The sequence below is a fragment of the Panthera onca genome, chromosome B2, assembly GCF_046562875.1.
Source record: "Panthera onca isolate mPanOnc1 chromosome B2, mPanOnc1 haplotype 2, whole genome shotgun sequence".
Classification (NCBI taxonomy): Eukaryota; Metazoa; Chordata; class Mammalia; order Carnivora; family Felidae; genus Panthera; species Panthera onca.
This window is the reverse complement of record NC_138343.1, coordinates 64,872,686-64,891,013: the sequence shown is the minus strand read 5'-3', so window position 1 is coordinate 64,891,013 and position 18,328 is coordinate 64,872,686. Positions and strand designations below refer to the sequence as shown.

Genomic DNA, 18,328 nt, shown 5'->3' with positions numbered 1-18,328 from the left:
ACTTGCAATTGAAATACACTACCAATGAATATAATGTTGATAGGGAGATTGATTTTAATTTTAGCCATGGGTTTCTCAATTAGGAAAATATCAAGAGTGCATAAAGCTTCCATATTATTTTTAAATATAACTTTGTACTATGTTACACTGCATATATGATTAGATAATAAATGAAATTACTTAGAGAAACATGGGGAATTCTTTAGGTATATGATAATCTTAACTGTTCTATATTACATTGCAGACCTACATCAAAGAAAACTCACCCAGACATCCCTATAAATAATTTTACCATACTAAGATAGGGTATACAATAAAGTATATTAAAATGTATTCTAAAGTATTAGAATTTATCTAGTACTTCATAAAGAATATTTAGTTCTCTTAAATGAGCATCTCAGTGCCTCACAAAGTGTATATATTTAAAGCACAGGCATAACATAAGTAGCTCTCATTTAAGCCAAATAAGGAAACTGCATCAGGTGAGACTACATCTCATAGAGAAGATAATAAGTACAAAAATCCCCCAAATTTAAAAAAGGGTATTTTGACATACTCTTTAAATATCAAAATAGTTTCCATGAGAGAAACCTAGCACTATATACTTTACCACAACAGTAAATAGGAAATTACTCTCATAGAAGCTAATCATTGTTTTATATATGTTGTCTTCGGTTACATTTAATGCTACCCAGTTCACCTTACATTCTACCTTCATTCAGCCTGAAACAAACGTTGTAGAAACTAAGTTTTTTTTCTTCTTTTTACAAGAAGAACTGGATATAACAACTTTTAAGAGTCTTCTAGTTCATGATACTAAATCCACATTTACTACATTTTTCAGAAAGTAAATTTACTCCCACAAATAATCTGTTGGTTTGAATCTTTTGGTTTTTAATCATTTACTAAGATGCATATGGAAAGCATTTTTTTTATTATTTCATCACTACTCCACTACTATGAACCTTATGAAAAACAGAAAATGGGAAAGGGGCACATTAATGTGTACACTTATGCCTGCGTCTACTTTATAATACATGTATGTTTTCTGCTTGGCAGGTGTACTGCTTTTCACCTGCATTCAGAGCACCTCTCAGGCTCAGGGAACACTTACGTTGTTGGATCGCAGAGACACGCGGCCTCCACAGCGGGCACAGAACTTGGTGCGGCAGTAGGAGCAGAGATGGCCGCACCCGTCAGCAAACTTTGTTTTGTGACAGATTCCACAAGTCGGGGCATCATCTTTGTGCTCTCCCTGGTAACGCCGCGCTTCTTCCCCTATCTTCCTCACTTGTTCTTTATAGCTTTCAAATTGTTGATGCAATCTCCTGGGCAAAAGAGAAAACGGTAGCAAACTAAGTAAATGACAGAAGACAAAAACAAAAATAATTTTTCTTAACAGAAGTATAGCTATTTGAATGAAACCAAAACATATAAAATAATTTTTCCCACTAATCTTACCCTTCAACTAATCAAACTTTCCAGTAAAAGGCCACTGGTAAAAAATGTATTAGCATGTAACCCACTAGTCTCAGTTTTGTTACTAGCAATGAAACATACACGAGTACAACATATAATCACTGTTTTGGTCCCCAAAGTGGAATTCATGTGTCCACTCCACGCCTCTGCTTCTTCTAGACAAATAGCTTTCAAGGTATTTGGACTGGGGAACTCAACACTTTACAACTACATTCATGTGTGTATACAACTGAAGCAGAAGTTATACAAAATACTTAAGCTAACTATATACGATGTACTCTGGTATAGTCTATCTCATTCTATTTTAATAATGATTACAGTCTAAAAAAAAGTTTGTCACAGGAAATTGATTCCCTGACCCACTATGTGAGCATGATGTATACTTGGAAAAATACCGTTTTAAGTTATAGGGGCACCTGGGTGGCTCAGTTGGTTAAGTGCCCAACTCTTGGTTTTGGTTCAGGTCATGATCTCACAGTTTCGTGAGTTTGAGCTGCACATTGAGCTCTGTGATGACAGCACAGAGCCTGCTTGGGATTCTCTCTCTCCCTCTCTCTCTGGCCCTCCCCCGCTCACATATCTCTCTCTCAAAAATAAACTTAAAAAAATTATAAATTATAATGCTATGCAATTTGTCTTCCACAAAATATCTTCCTTTACCCCTATTCTTGGAGATTATTTATGTATTTAATATCAAGTGTTTGATTTCATACAGTATATAAAGTATCACCTTATACATTATAATTGAGCTCACTAATCCTTCCACGATATGTGAAAAGTGTTAAACCACACCTTGCAAATATTCAGATTTTTTCTGATACAAATATTTTCTCATACAAATACCCCAATTTGTATGAGAGTTGTCACCACTCTTTATTTAATGGATGCAACCAAAGTTGTTGAGGCAAACCATTTTCCATAAGAATGTTCACATTTAATGTGATTCAAGTCTCCTCCCTTCCCTATCAGCCCTAATCCCTCAATCTTCAACTGCTACAAATAGAAACTATTTGCTGCTCTGTACAGAACACCATGACATCCAGTGAATCCCCAGTGAAAGTATGCCTTAGTTTTGTAAATGAGAACTGAGAGAGTTGTCCGAGGCCTAGCCAATAGTCATTGGCCATTACAACAATGGAGAAACTCCTAGGAAAGTCATCTTTGTAACTGAGCGAGTGTGCTGGATGTATTCCCTAGGACACAAGGTACACACACATGCTGTTGTTAATACAGGCAGTTAGTTAGCTTGATTCTCTACACCTAAGATATCTGTGGGAACTGGTACTCCCTGGAAACAGAATCAAATAAGTTATGTCTAAGGACTCTAGTACTTGAAGTACTGGGATTTCATTATATTTTTCTTTTAACATCAACAACTCTTGAGCAGAATTTTAATAATTACTTTAAAAATTATAAAACCCCTTTCCTGCTTTGCCAATTGACAGTTTTTCTATTTAATAGCACACATACTTGCTCTAGGAAATAAAGTAGTTTAGAATCTGAAGCCCTCCCCAATTTAAAGGCTAGCTAATTTCAGTTCATAGAAATAGTGATATATTTAAGGAAAGCAAGAATGTCTGAACGGCTTGAAAAACAATGTTATTTGGTACACTGAATTTTTTATAATTTAAGCACCATTAATCTAGGCTCAAGTTTTTAAAAAACAACTGGGGCTATCTTAACTACTTCAAAAGTAACCTTACAAAATAGCATTGGAAATCTTAAGGCTTCTATTAAAGAAAGTAATTATTAAGGAGTGGGAACAAGGAAATATCTCTAATCAAAGAAACATATATAAACTCTAAGCATAGAGGAAGTACATGGATAGATATTTATTGTGAGAACCATCAAATCAAATGTATTTAAGTAAATATAAATGCAAAAGCTAGGCAAAGGGAAAAGATTCCCTATGAATTTACTTTGTAATACAGCACATGATTTGGTATGAGTGTTGGCAAACTTTCCAGTAAAAGGCCAGATTGTAAATATGTTAGACTTTGTGGGCCATATAGTCTCTTTGACAACTACACAGCTGTATTATAACATGAAAGTAGCATAGATAATATGTAAATAATAAGCATAATAAGTGTGGCTATATTCCAATAAAACGTTATTACCAAAACAGATGGTAAGCCAGATTGGACCCGTGGGCCAGTCTGTCATCTCCTGATTTAGTATATGCTTTATACTGAGGTATAATGGTTTGAAAATCCACTGTTCTTTAAAAATTCAAATATTGGGGTGCTTGGGTGGCTCAGTTGGTTAAGTGTCCAACTCTTCGTTTTGGCTCAGATCATGATTTCATGGTTTCATTGAGTTTGAGACCTGCGACAGGCTGTGTGCTGGCAGTGCAGAGCCTGCTTGGGATTCTCTCTCTCTCCCTCTGTCTGCCCCTTCCCCATCTGTGCTATCTCTGTCTCTCTCAAAATAAATAAATAAACTTAAAAAAAATCAAACACAAAATACTTTTATCCATCCTATAGGACCCAATCAAAAGGGGTGTTTTTTTATAATAAATATATGCAGGGCAGTGACCAGTGAGATAAAAACTTACTCTGCTACAATCTCATAGCATTTTATTTGGTCACTCATAAGGCATTCAGCTTTTTGTCTTTTGGTTTTTTTACCATATACTATTAGTATTTCTGTACATGTCACCTTTCTTCTACCAAACAGTAAATAGCATTAGAAATGCACAGTTTAGCAAGATAGTTAAGACATATTTCTCCTTAGTAGTAGCCAATACATACTTGCTAACTATAAAATTCATACACAAATACTTTGTTCTTAGTCCATTTTGAGAAAAAAAAAACAATTTCATACTGAAGACTATGTATCCTGAAAAATCTTGCTGCCACAAAATGCTGAAAATACTGGATATTTAAAGGAATAACTTTAAAAAAATGTTTATTTATTTTGAGAGAGAGATTGAGGACAAGCAGGGGAAGGACAATGTCAGCGAAAGCCCAATGCAGGTCTCGAACTCATGAACTGTGAGATCATAACCTTGGCTGAAACCAAGACTCAGACACTTAACCGACTGAGCCACCCAGGTGCCCCTAAAGGAATAAATTTTAATTCCTATTTGAGTTGGGGAGAAAGTATGGAGATCCTCACAGGAGAAAAATGAAACAGTAGCAGTAATTCAGAGATGGAGTATAGTTATGAAGCAGACCACTGCTCCTGGGACATGTACTGAGGCTCTGTGACCAAGAACTTCAGCTTTAACTTTCATACAAGTGAACAAAATTAACATTGTTGTTAGGTAACCACCAAAAATAATTGAAATAGAGTGTATGATATCCAAACCAGTGGAAAACATGGAATGAGGAAATAGTCAATCTACAGAAGACAACAATTGAAGCAAATGAACAAACACAGACAAAGCAGGACAATTAGAAATTATGACAAACAATGGTAGTAACAATCCAACACACATCAGGAGTCACAATATGTATAATGGACTACAGCATCATTAAAAGACAAAAATTAACATGTTAGATCTTTAAAATTTAGCTAAATTAGGTTTAGAAGAGATATACCCAAACTAGGAAGGATGTTTGAAATAAAAGAATGAAAAAATATATCCCAGTGAAAGGCTAAGGACAACAACAACAAAATTGGGATAATATTTATGGCAAAAAGCATTACTAAAGATAAAAAGGATAATCTATTATTTAAAAAGTATTCATATAATTTTTTATAAGACAATTCTAAACTTAATTGCATATAATAATATATGAAGCCAAAAAATAATAAAACTACTAATGTAGAGAAATCTACCTTCATTGTAGGATACTTTGACAGACCTTTCTCTCTATAATTAACAGACCAGACAGATCAAAAATAAATAATTACAGAGAATATTTGAAAAACATAATTAAGAACTTTATATACATATGCATATGTATTTATCTGTCCAGTAGAATAAACTTGTTAAGCTTATTGAGTACGATACTTGTTCACACATATTTATTGTCCTCAGTGGTAGAATACATATTTTTTTTTCATGTAGATATGAAATTATTCAAGCTCTGGGCCTCAAAAGTACTGAATATGTTTTATTTCTTAAGTTGAGTGTTAGGCACATATTATATCTTTTATTCTTTTTCTCTATTCTTTACATATGTGCTTTTGTATCATGAAGTATTTCACATTAAAAAAGGAAAAAATTCAGTTCTATCTCATCAAATATCATTAAATAACAAATGAGTGCTATAAAGAAATGAAAAACTGGAATATATATGACATTAAAATCTACAAAAGAGTTGACCAATTATGCCTCCTACTTAATTTAAAGAAGAAATGTGTATGTTTAAATGCACAATAACTTTATGAAGTAAATTCCCATTTTATTGATGAGAAAACTAATTTTTGTCTAGGGGTTTGCTTTTCCTTTCTATCTGAATATATCATTGTGAATTCACATACTTCAGATCTTACTCTAAGCCCATATAAAAGATGACAACAAATACGGATTCAACTTGCAAATGAAAACATTTCTGAATGCAGGAAAGTGTTAACTATCAGGAAATGTCAGTGTTTTGTCATGACTAATTGAAGATACATGAACAAAAGCTGAGTATGAACAAGCCAAAGCTATGCTGATGAACTCAGGTCCTGAAACTCCCATGACCTTTCACTCCTGCTCAATAATACTTTCATGCAGTTTCAACTCCTCTACAGTGCTTATTCCCAAACTCTCTTTTCTCAAATTAACTTCAAGCTACTGTGTCCTCCTGAAAGACTCAAAATACTATTTTGATGATGTATGAACCCAGTGCTGGTTCCCTATGTGTGTATGCAGCTTAGGCTGTGACAGGGGGCCAGACCACAACAGGTGGGCAGGCAGCAACATGTCCTTCTCCAGTAGGCCACGGCAAGAAGGCTGGTGAGATAAGGTTTCTCAGTTGAGTTATGAGGGTGAGGTCTCTAGGTTCTCATTTTCTCCATGAGACATTTTAGGAGGGAAGGTCTCTTCCAGTCTTTCTTCCAGTCTTTCTTTCAGTGGAAGAAAAATCTAGCCCTCTGAGTAGTTCCTAAGGATGACAGCTGCCAGGGGACAGTGCTCTCCCAGAAGCTGCACTGACATGCCTGGGGCAGCTCTTTGGTAAGTGCTTCACCCCACAGTTTATGAAGTCATTCACACAAGCATCTCCAAACTCTACCAGGACTTATATCCTCCCGGATGCTATCCCTTAGTGACCTGCACCCATCTGTACCCAACTCTCATGTGTATTTCCAATTCCTTCCTGGTTTTGGCAATAGTCCACATGTATAAAACTGGTTTGGACATTCCCACTGGGAGAGAATTAAGAGAAGAAAAATCATGCTGTTTCTCAGCCCAGAACTCTCTTACAGCTTCAACTCTGTTTCTTCATGGGCTTCTTCCCTTCCTTACAGGTAGGACTCCCTTATTCTTCATTGAAAGAAAGAGTCCAACCAAAGTCTCTAGCAACCTCTTTAACTTATTTCCCACTGTGTTCTTTCTTTACTTATCAGCAGATACTATAAAAGGCGGGGGGAGGAGGGAAAGAAGGCAGGGAGGAAGGGAGGAAGGGAGGAAGGGAGGAAGGAAGGAAGGAAGGAAGGAAGGAAGGAAAGAAGGGAGGAAGGAAGGAAGGAAGGAAGGAAGGAAGGAAGGAAGGAAGGTTGGTTCAGCATTTATTTACTCCCACTTCCTCAAAATCTACTTATTCTGCAACCTTCTGCAATGCTCTACTGAACTGTATCGTAAAATTAACTTTAATGTCTTTTTCTCAATTCGTATTCCCCTTATATTATTCTGATATCTCACTCTGTCAAGATGTTGTCCTCATAATAAATTTTGCCTTTGGAATCAGGATATTGTAGTGAAACCATAAACAGCATATGTATTTTTTGTATCTGATGTTTTAATGTTTTAATACATATCAAATATGTGACAGTGTTCTATTATGAATAATAAATGGAAATACGTATTTTATTATATATTATAAATGCCAGTGAATGTCAGTAAATGCAGAATTGCAAATATTAAATCTTTGTTGTGAAATTTATTTATATATTTCAATTTTAGAATTAACAATATATTCTTAGTGATTAGTAAGATTGACAATACATATGATCACAAATTTCAGATTTAAATTATCTAGAGGGAAAATGGTGTTATAAAATACGCAATACTATAAAAAAGAAAGCATTAATAGAGAAACCTTGGTTTTCTCTCAGGATGTGACTTTTTCCCCATCATTTCATTCTGTAATAATCATTGTACTATTTTAACATATGTGCACTCAACGCAAGAAACATCAAGATTCCAGTTGTAAACAGGTTGTTTGGGTGATTAATGGCACACATTTGAAGGACATAAAGATGAATGCCTAAAAAACTAGATATTCTTTAAAAACATCGTTATATAAATGCAAAATAATATAAACAGAAAATTGGTAATGACATTCTTACATATTAATAAGTATTTGTTGATTACTTACTATAAATATGGTACACAGCAAGATGCTAAATGATAATGGTAGAATGCAGAGAAATTTTTGTAATTGGCACAGTACTGCATTTATTTCTATTTTGTATTTTTCCTTCCTCCATCCTGAAAGTGATCAGAAGCCAGAAGACAACTCCAGCTTTCTTCCTGGCTATCCTTTTCAAAGGACAGACTTTCCTAGAGTAGGAGGGAATGGGAACTAGTACTTTGAAATTCCAAAAGCCTAAGAGGCAGGTGTAGAAGGAAGGTAAGGGCTTTCCCTAGGATGAAGAGAGGGACAGGGACCAGGGTGGCTTGTGCATAGCCATCTAACATGGAGAATTGCTTTTGGATGTGCAAACAAGCATAAAAAGGCAAGGGCTTACGTGTTCCTTCCCAACCGTGGCACAGAACACATAAAACAGGGTACAATATAGGGCCCATGAAGTTAGTAACATGGAGATTAAAGCTAGGAGAGTTCTTCTGAGAATGTCAGATTGTTCAAGTGCCTCCAATAGGGGTGTCCAGGAGAAAGACCTGACAAGGAAATTAAACATCTCGCTAGCCTGATAGGTTGAAGGCTTGCTTTAAAAGATTTTGACATCACACTCTATTGTCAAAAAATTAACACTAACCCCAATTCTAAAGCACAGTTCTTGATTCCAAAAAGTACAGTCTACTTAGGAAGTAAGTTATAGGTAAACACAAATTAACAGTTTATGACAACATATACCAAGTGGCAAGGAATGTAATTAAATTGTTCTGTAGGGTAATAGTTCTGGTTAAAATAACCAGGGAGGTTTCTTTGGCACAGCTGGTCAAAAACATTTTTCTAGGTGATTTGGAACTTGGACTATTTCCTGAATACTAAAAGTATGGCACATAGTAATGCTACTAGAAGTACTAAAGTAGGAGCGCCTGGGTGGCTCAGTTGGTTAAGCGTCCAACTTCAGCTCAGGTCATGATCTCACAGTTTGTGAGTTCAAGCCCCACATGGGGCTCTGTGCTGAGATCCTGCTTTGGATTCTGTATCTCCCTCTCTCTATGCCCTTCCCCCATTCATGTTCTGTCTCTCTGTGTCTCTCAAAAATAAATCAATGTTAAAAAAATTTAATGAACAGAAGTACTAAAGCAAAAAAACAGGAAAGCATGCTAAGATAATAACACAATTGTGAATGCTCTCAAACTTCTTAAAAGTGTAAGTTGAAATCAAATTATCTTTTAGAGTCTTTGCATATCAGCAAACACGCATCCAGTTTATATGTTGTAATGAATGACAGCCCAATAACCACACATACCTGTGATATGAAAACATATGTGCCGTTAAAAATTGGTTTTTTGGCCCCAAAACAGAGTTGCCCCCTCTTTAAAAATTTTTTTTAATATTTATTTATTTTTGAGAGAGAGACAAAGTGCCAGCAGGGCCGGGGAAGAGAACAGAATCCAAAGCAGGCTCCAGGCTCAGAGCTGTCAGCACAGAGCCCGATGCAGGACTGAAAGCCACAAACTAAAAGATCATGACCTGAGCCAAAGTTGGATGCTTAACTGAGTGAGCAACCCAGGCGCCCCAGTTGTCTCCCTTTTAATAAAACTCTCTCTCATTCTACTCTTGAACAGAAGAGCAGTAAAATTCCACTGCATTCCAGTGATAACTAATTTTTTGTAATGATGCTTGGTCCCTTATATTAGAGATGAGTTGGGAATAACCTCACAGTCTTTTAAACAAAAAGACTAAGTTATGAAATCTGGTGCTACAAAATTGTTGAAAGGGGGACAGAAGTGGGTTCTTAACCTGACCCCCAGGAATGACTCCTAAAACAAAAGCATAAACTAGCTACTCAGAGTTCCTCAACCAGGAAGCTATGGAATCAGAAAGCCACTGCCCAAATTGCTGGTGTTAGAATCCTACCACCTCAGCAGAGACATTCTGATCTGGAAATACCACCATAGCCACTTGGAGCCTGCTAGAGAGTCCAGAAAAATGATTGCCCAGCATGCTGCTGTGGTCCTCCATTTAACTCCGTTTCAATTCAAGTTTCATACAAGTACATCTGACTGGTGGAACATAAATCACATCTGGAAATCTAGCTGCAAGAGAACCTGTGAAATTTAGTGTTTAGATTTCTGGCTTCTTCATAAATTCCCTAGAAAGATTCTGGGATAGATGTTGTTGACATCAGTCTTCCACATTATCTACACTCCTCTGATTTATGTCAAATTTCTTAATTCATTCCACTGCACTTGACTTGAGCAATATCTAAGTCTAAGATTTCCTATGGTATTCTCTGTTTCTCTCTCTCTTTCTTCATATACTAAATATACACTTAGTGAACACTATGGGAGCATTTTGCCTCCACCAGCAAATTTCTTTTGATAAACGCAGTGTCCTAACAAAGTTATACATACATATATGTAGCTATCCAGTCTATTGTATCTAGTAAGAAGGATGCAAATACAGCAAAGTAAAACTCAGACTCAGATACAAGACACATATATAAACAAGCAAACAAACCAAAAACCCATTTTGTAGTGATTAGTTGCATAGCACAGATCTGTCACCTGTGGTGAAAACTCTCATTATTCCTCATGTGGATTATTTCATCAACTTTTTAAGTAGGCTCTGGCCAATGGATTTCCTCACTCTAGTTCATCATTCATACACTCTAAATGATCTTCTTAATAAATTGAACCAATTATTTCAATCCATTGCTAAAATAGAATCTCTAAGATATATTCCAGTTCCTCATCCCGGGGTGATTCTCCCTTTGCTCCCACTTATTTATCTATCAGCATCTCTCACAAACCCTTCTCATTTACTGTATATGTACCATTGTATCAAATACAGTCCTTGATACAAGCATCAATTCAACACTCATTGAGCTCCAACTATACAGTAGGCACTGCTTGAGTCTCTAAGAAAACAACATACAACAACATAAGAGGATACTAAATTTTACTTATTTTATTACTTTATTTAAGGTGTTTTGATAAATATCAGAAAATGGTCCTTTTCCTTTGTACATAGGGATCATGTCCCTGTATTAGAGACTGTTTTTTTTTTTCTTTTCAAAGCCTAACATAATTTTATCATGAACATAAAACTTGATCTAACAAAATGTAATCTTCTAGGCTCTAGAAGGTTACTGCTGCTTAGAGGAACAATTAGTCTTGGTTAAAATGTGTTAATATATTTTTGTGTTTTTTCAGATAATATTTTACAACTATTCTTATTTTAAATGCAAGTTGTTTATAGGTGTTTAACATATATAAAATATTCTTCAAAAGGAATTGATTCATTGAAAAATTTTATAATAAAGGTGAAATCACTTTTATAGCAGTGTATTTTTTCCAGCCTTGAACTTCCTTTTGCAAATTGAACCCTAACCAAATATTATAAAACTACTTATCAATAGTTTGAATTTACTTAAGCTAAGCTTTCACTTAACACCGATCTGTAGAAATATAACATGCCATTCCTCTATATGACCATGTTAGCTTTCATTGGAATTTCACCTTTGTTTTCTCCTCCAACCCTTGTAACTATTTCCTGAAATTTAAAAAATGGAATTGTATAAGCTTGAAACTAAAGCCTCCTACATCTTTGCTAGGACTTGGGGATCATCACTTTGGAATCATTTAAACTCCATTCTCAGAATGAGAAAAGATAAAGGAAAGATTCCAAAACCCAATTTTAAATGGAAATATTTAGGAAAATAAGAGACACAGGAGGAGGGATTTCGAAAATCACTATGTACCATGTTCTCATTTTATAAATGAGAAAACTTAGACCTATTACTTTAAGTTACTAACATAAGGTTGTAAAACTGGTTTGTGATAATTAGGACCTCTACTTCCAACTTTCCACTACACTTTCCTATCTTAAGAATACTCATTTGAATATGGCTAGAGGAATAAAAAGTTACTGATTTGTGAAGGATGTTTCCTTGGTGTTCTTAAACTGCATCAAATTTATCTAAGGGGCTTGTTAAAATGCATGCATTTGGACTAACCTACAGAGCTTCTGATTTAGTAGCTAAGGTATAAATTCCAGGACCCTGACTTTTTAAAGGTCAACCAAGGTGATTCTGGTGCAGATTATCTGGGGATTATAATATAGTAGAGAACCCTACATTAAGGTTAAATTTGAAAATGAAGGCATTTTTTTCATACACCTTTCATCACACTTGATAAAATCAATTTCATCACATAATTAAATTTTAAATTTTAATCATAAATTCAAAATTTGGGGGACACCCTATACAAAAATATGCTGGAAAAATTTTAAATATTGCTATTATAATTTGATACCTATCATTTAAAAGTTTATGATTTTATGAATCACAGATATTTACACGTTATTATTTGTAGGTTTTGTTTTAATGTTCATAATAGGGGTTATGGAAAGAGAGGGATAAATAAATGAGGCATTTTTAGGGCGGGGAGACTACTCTGTATGGTACAATAATGGTGGATACATGTCATTATACATTTGTCCAAACCCACGGAATGTACAACACGAAGAGTGAACCCTAATGTAAACTACGGACTTTGGGAGATTATGATGTGTCAGTGTAGGTTCATCAATTGTAGCAAATGTACCACTGTTGGGGGATGTTGACAATAGGAGAGGCTATGCAGGTGTGGGGGCAGCAGATATATAGGTAATCTGTGTAGGTCAGAGGAAATTTTCCCCTTAATTTTGCTGTGAACCTAAAAGTGCTAAAAAAATAAAGCCTACAAAAAGTCTGCCCTAAAAAACGGCTATAATAATATATATTGTATATATGTGTTATAATATATATATATATATTATATATATTTCCTAAACATTTCAGTAGTTCAGAAATTTACCTCGGATATTATTGAATACTTTTTAAAATTACTACAGTTGAAAAAATTACTTTTCAGCTGGTCTAAAACCACATTTAGTCTGTAATTTAAATGTCCAGCAGATGGCACTAAAGATTTTAATTTTTACACTGAGTTCTTATTTAAACCATTTTTCTTTAAAATATCTAATGTGCTAAATAAAATTGGTTGAATCAGCAGGGGTGTAACTTATTAGGAAAAATGTGGTTTAGGAGGTTGCTGAAAAAGAACAAAAAAGAAATTTATAGTGTTGCAATTTCTGCTCTTTTGTGGAGGACCCTCATTTTATGTGCCCTTTAAAAATTATATATTAAAGGTTTTGTCAGATGTTTTTTGTCTTCCATTTAGCGCTGTTAAAGATGTAGTTCATCCAATCAGCATCCAACAGTGTTCTGAAAGCACTGAGAGATGACACTTAGGAAAAATAAGAGCATAGCTGATGATTAGCTATTAGTGTTTTATTGCCTGTTACTTCAGTCAAGCATTTATTTTTAATTCCATTTTCAATTTACCATAGGAGGCCACTCCTGAGTAAGCATTAAAGGAAGACATCTCAGGACACGGAGACCCACTAGCACACATTTAAATTTTTGCTCCGCTTCATCTCCCAAAAAACACCTTCACTGTGCTCCCGGGTGCTGTAAGGCACTGCATGTGTAGAAGCTGTGTGTGTTAGGCCTCAATATATTGCTTCTAAATTATGGAATGAAAGCACTGCTTTCTAATAGTCTAGATCTATCAGAGGTCTAAAACTGAATATCTGGCACAAGAGGGAGTCATTTTAATACTTTGACAAGCAGGTTCTCTCATTCACAGCACAGTTCAAGACAAGAAAATCAAGTGAAAAGAAGAGAAACTATAAAGTAGCATATTAAATCGGAATGAAATTTTAGAAATAAATGAAGTTAGTTTTTAAGAAAATAATCTAATAGGTAATGCTGATGATGTCTGCATCATAAATATGTAATTGATCAATTTAAATTCATGTAATCACATGCCACATGAACTTTTCCAGAACGTGCCATTTGGTCATGCTAATTGACCTAATATACAGAGAGAAAACTTCCATGTGTTGGCAATTTAAAAAATTTTTTTTTATGTTTAGTATTTTATATTTGAGAGAGAGAGACGGAGCGAGTAGCGGAGGGGCAGATAGCCACAGAATCTGAAGCAGGCTCTAGGCTCTGAGCCCCAACACGGGGCTGTAACTCACAAACCTTGAGATCATGACCTGAGCCAAAGTCGGACACTTAACCGACTGGGCCACCCAGGCACCCCCATGTGTTGGCAATTTTGAAGAAGGTGGTGTCTACACATATGATAAAGCCAGAGTGTTAGGTACTTAATACATGCCTGCTCAATGCACCATAAACCTAATCTTTCTGTATTTTTATTTTCACCAGACTTGCTATGTTTTCTTACTATGGGGAGAGGAAAAAATAAACCAACTTCACTTCACAATTGCTTTTTGGAATGGATTAAATATAAAAATTTAAGTGTATGATCATGAAGAAATTATTTAAATTCTATTCTTCAGTTTCCTATTTATAAATTGGTAATAATAATAGCGACTTCATAGGATTTGGGGAGGGTTAATTAAGATGATCAATGTAAAGTGCTTAGTACAGTGTCCAGCACATGATAAAAGCTCAATAGATGTTAGTAATTATTATTATACGTACACATAGATAATACATGAGAAAAGAAAGTACTTTGCTTTTAAGTTTCTGAGTACACTTAGCTGATAACTTTGGGAAGCAGCTATGACTGGCAGGATTTCCTGGCATATAGGTATCAGTATGAGTGACTTAGATCATCTATAAATTGACCAATAATAAAGAGCAGAAAGGTCATCTTTATAAGATAAAAGTCAGGGAGAAAGGTGAGTCTGATGGTATATTTTGTTTTGTGGAAAGTCTACGAAATACAAGCACTGGGGGGAAACACATAATTTTGCCTGAAAAATTTTCAGCCTTTTTTAATGGTCATTTCTAATTCATACAAAGGGGAAAAAAAGAGATTCTAAAATCTGATATTTTAAAAAGGCTATTATCATTAGGCTATTTTGAATTGAATAATGTAGATTACCTAAATCATAAGTGTTCCCAATGCTCCAAAATGGCTGATGAATGACTGATATACAGAAAGCCTCTAACACATGAAAAAGTTGGGTTCCCTTTTACTTTTAATGTCTAATACATTTATGTACATTGAATGTATTCACAGTAGTGTGCTAACCAAATTTTGCTGCTTGCTTGTTTGAATGATAAAATATAATCTGGGATGTGGTGGCTAAAGGGAACCTTTCAGTGTAATTTGGACAAAGAATCACTACCTTAAATTTGTAAATTTGATCAGAATAATTCCTTTAAAATGTGAATAGTTCCATGAAGCTCTATAAGCTGCTCTGTTTCCCAGAAATCACAAAGCCATAAGGGGGAAGTGAGAAATGCAACATTCCCTAATTTGCAGACAGCTAATGACTCTGTCTCCATGGACAGATCCTCTGGTTGGTCAAGTTCAGTGCTTACCCATCCCAGTTACCAGGCTCTCTATTTGACCAACAGTAACAACCCTGTCTTGTCTGGTCAAAGGTGCTATCTCATCTACTTATCCACAGAGAGCGGGTAACAAAGACGTATCAACCCTCCTCTGGATAGAGAAAGGAAATGTACTATTTACTGGCTTCTTCCCCCCCAGGAAGTACAGGTGCTAACATGTTGCTTTGGTTTTGGATTTAATCCACATTAGTACCAATACTTCAGAAGACAACAGAGCCCAAGGATTCTGGGGCCAAATATCCTTTCCTGGGCTCTTCCTTCTACTAACTTTGTGGCCTGGCAAGTTAACACCTCAATACTCCACTTTTCCATCTCTGAAATAGAGATAATACCTGCCTATTTACAGACAGGATTGTTGTGGGAACTAAAATAGATAATATATGTAAAGCACATAGAGAGGTGTTGATTTTACTAAGTACTCTATAAAACATTAGCTATTTTTTTTAATAATATACAGAGAAAATAGTGAAAACAAATCAGATAAAGTGTCTGATTTTGTTCTGTGCCATCTAATATCATTTAATGGATTACAATACATAAGTAGGATTTAGAATTATGAAATAAAGTGTCTAGGTTGACTTCAGATTTTTAAAAGCAGTTCCAGGCAAATATCCTACTTTTAAACCCTGAATTAAATATCTGAGGACTAAGAAATGTATTCCAAAAAGGTTTCCCCTTTTTCATTTTTTAAAAGCAGAGAAATACAATCTTCCTGAATTTTACTTGCACAGTATCCTGAATTAGTCAGCCATCATTAGGTACAGTATTTTCTAAGTCATTCTGAAGTGGATTTCAAGACAAGTGACAAGATGTAATTTCCTTCCCATTATATTTGCTAATGGTGACATCTGTTTTCATCCTTTAATTAAAATACATTGTTAATATGCGTTTAAGACCTAACTATCATCTAAATAATATAACAGGTGTTATAAATAACTTAAGTTCTTTTATGCCCATGAAAGAGATCATAAAGCAGATAATTCAAGTGGTTTTGCAAATATAGAAGTAAAATTCTAGAAGATATAATACTTTTTAATTTCTAAAACATATTTGTACTCTGTATCTCTTCCATGTGACCCAGAACCCCTACCACCATTTAATCAACTCCAGACAACATCTTCTACCCTCACCAGCCACTGCCTGAGAATAATCAAGTCTATTTTTAAAAGTTAGCATCTTATGTTATATTTAGATACTAAAAATGTGTCATAATCAGCTTTCACTAATCACAGTGCACACAAAGCTAGAAATAGTCCATTTTACCTCTCATAATATTGCATTATCTATGAAAAACTTTGAATAATATCAACGTACTTTAAATTTGAACTGCATTTAATTCAATAGAATATGCCAGAACCATGGACAAAAAAATGTTGCAGTTTTTATCACTGTAATGATCCATCAAATTAAGCACAATCTAATTCCAGCTCAATAATCTGATCAATTCTGCAGCAAACCATCAAAAAGAGAATGGTTCACTATACAGATGATCCCAGACTTACAATGGTTTGACTTACAATTTTTCAACTTTATGTTGGCACAAAAGCAATATGCATTCAGTAGAAGCCATACCTTAAATTTTGTATTTTGATCTTTTCCTGGGCTAGCAATATTCAGTATGATACTTTCTCATCATGCTGGGCAGTGGCAGCGAGCTATAGCTCCCCGTCTGCCATTCAATAATGACAGAAAACAACCAATATACTTGCAACCATTCTGTACCCAAACAACCATTCTGTTTTTCACTTTCAGTACAGTATTCAGTTAATTATATGAGATGTTATTCTACCTCATTATAAAATAGACTTTTAGATAACTTTGCCCCGGTGTAGGCTAATGTAAGTTTCTGAGCATATTTAGGTAGGTGAGGCTAAGCTGTTGCGTTCTATAAGTTAGGTGTATTAAGTGTATTTTCGACTTAACAATATTTTCAACTGATGACGAGTTCATCAGGATATAACCCCATCGTAAGTTGATGAAGATCTGTATTTCACCTAGAAGTAACACCCTATTTCATACTTATTTTGCTGTTATTTGTCTTGAGTATTTGATTAATCCCTTCTGATAGATCATCTTAAACTTAAAATCTGGGTCCCTTCATCTCTTACCCAACTCAGTAACTCCTATGCCAAGTCCTACAGAACAGGCAATCAATACATATTTAGAGTTTAATTTGGAATCCATTCAGTGGACTAGCCTTGAAAGACATGTTGTCAGTCCTTAACAAGAATCTGCTCCTTCTCCTTCTCAGTCCCTTGCAATGCCCTTTGCTCCTTTTAGGGTTAAACCTAGTAGCCTAACTGAAAATAGTGTAGCCATGCAGAGCAAAATTTATACTTTACCATCATCTAAGAATATAAATGCTAAGTAATGTTATGGTCACTATTGATTACCCTGCGTTTCAAAGTATAAATGGGGAAGTCAGGGAAGGTGTGACTGAGTTGGTGAAATTTGAGCAGACTTGAGGGAGGTGAGAGAACAAGTCACAAAGAGTGGACTTGGAAGAGGAAACAGAAAGGGGGAAGGCCTGAGGTGGGAGCCTGTCTGGGGGTCTAAGGAAAAGCCAGCTGGCCGGTGTGGTTGAACAGGACTGAGCAAGGGCATAGCTGTGATGGGAAGAAGGGGACAGTTACATAAATCTCATCATCATTTTAAGTATTTGGCTTTTACTCTGGATGAATGGGAAGCTACTGGACAGGTCTGAATGGAGGAATCAGGTGGCTGGACTTAAATTTTCACAGGATCCCTGTGGCTCCTATATTAGGAATAGGAGAAGGCAGGCTTGAAAGTAGAGACAACAGTAAGGAGGTCATGCAAGAGTCCAGGTTGGAGACGATGAAAGTTTGGCCCAGAGGGGCGATTGGGTGGCTCAGTCAATTAAACGTCTGACTTTGGCTCAGGTCATGATCTCACCATTTGTGAGTTTGAGCCCCGTGTCAGTCTCTGTGCTGACAGCTCA

General features: G+C 35.4%; 1 protein-coding gene across 44 annotated transcripts in view; it reads right to left on the bottom strand.

Annotated features, from left to right (window-relative positions):
* RIMS1 (regulating synaptic membrane exocytosis 1) overlaps nt 1–18,328 on the bottom strand; it is a 490,576-nt gene that overhangs the window by 289,870 nt on the left and 182,378 nt on the right. For 43 of the 44 annotated variants that reach the window (XM_078447085.2, XM_078447067.2, XM_078447080.2 and 40 more), the window contains one exon: nt 1,115–1,328. In XM_078447085.2, the coding sequence (XP_078303211.1) occupies nt 1,115–1,328 (214 nt within the window). The remainder of the gene's footprint in view (nt 1–1,114; nt 1,329–18,328) is intronic. The other variant, XM_078447069.2, reaches the window with a different exon arrangement.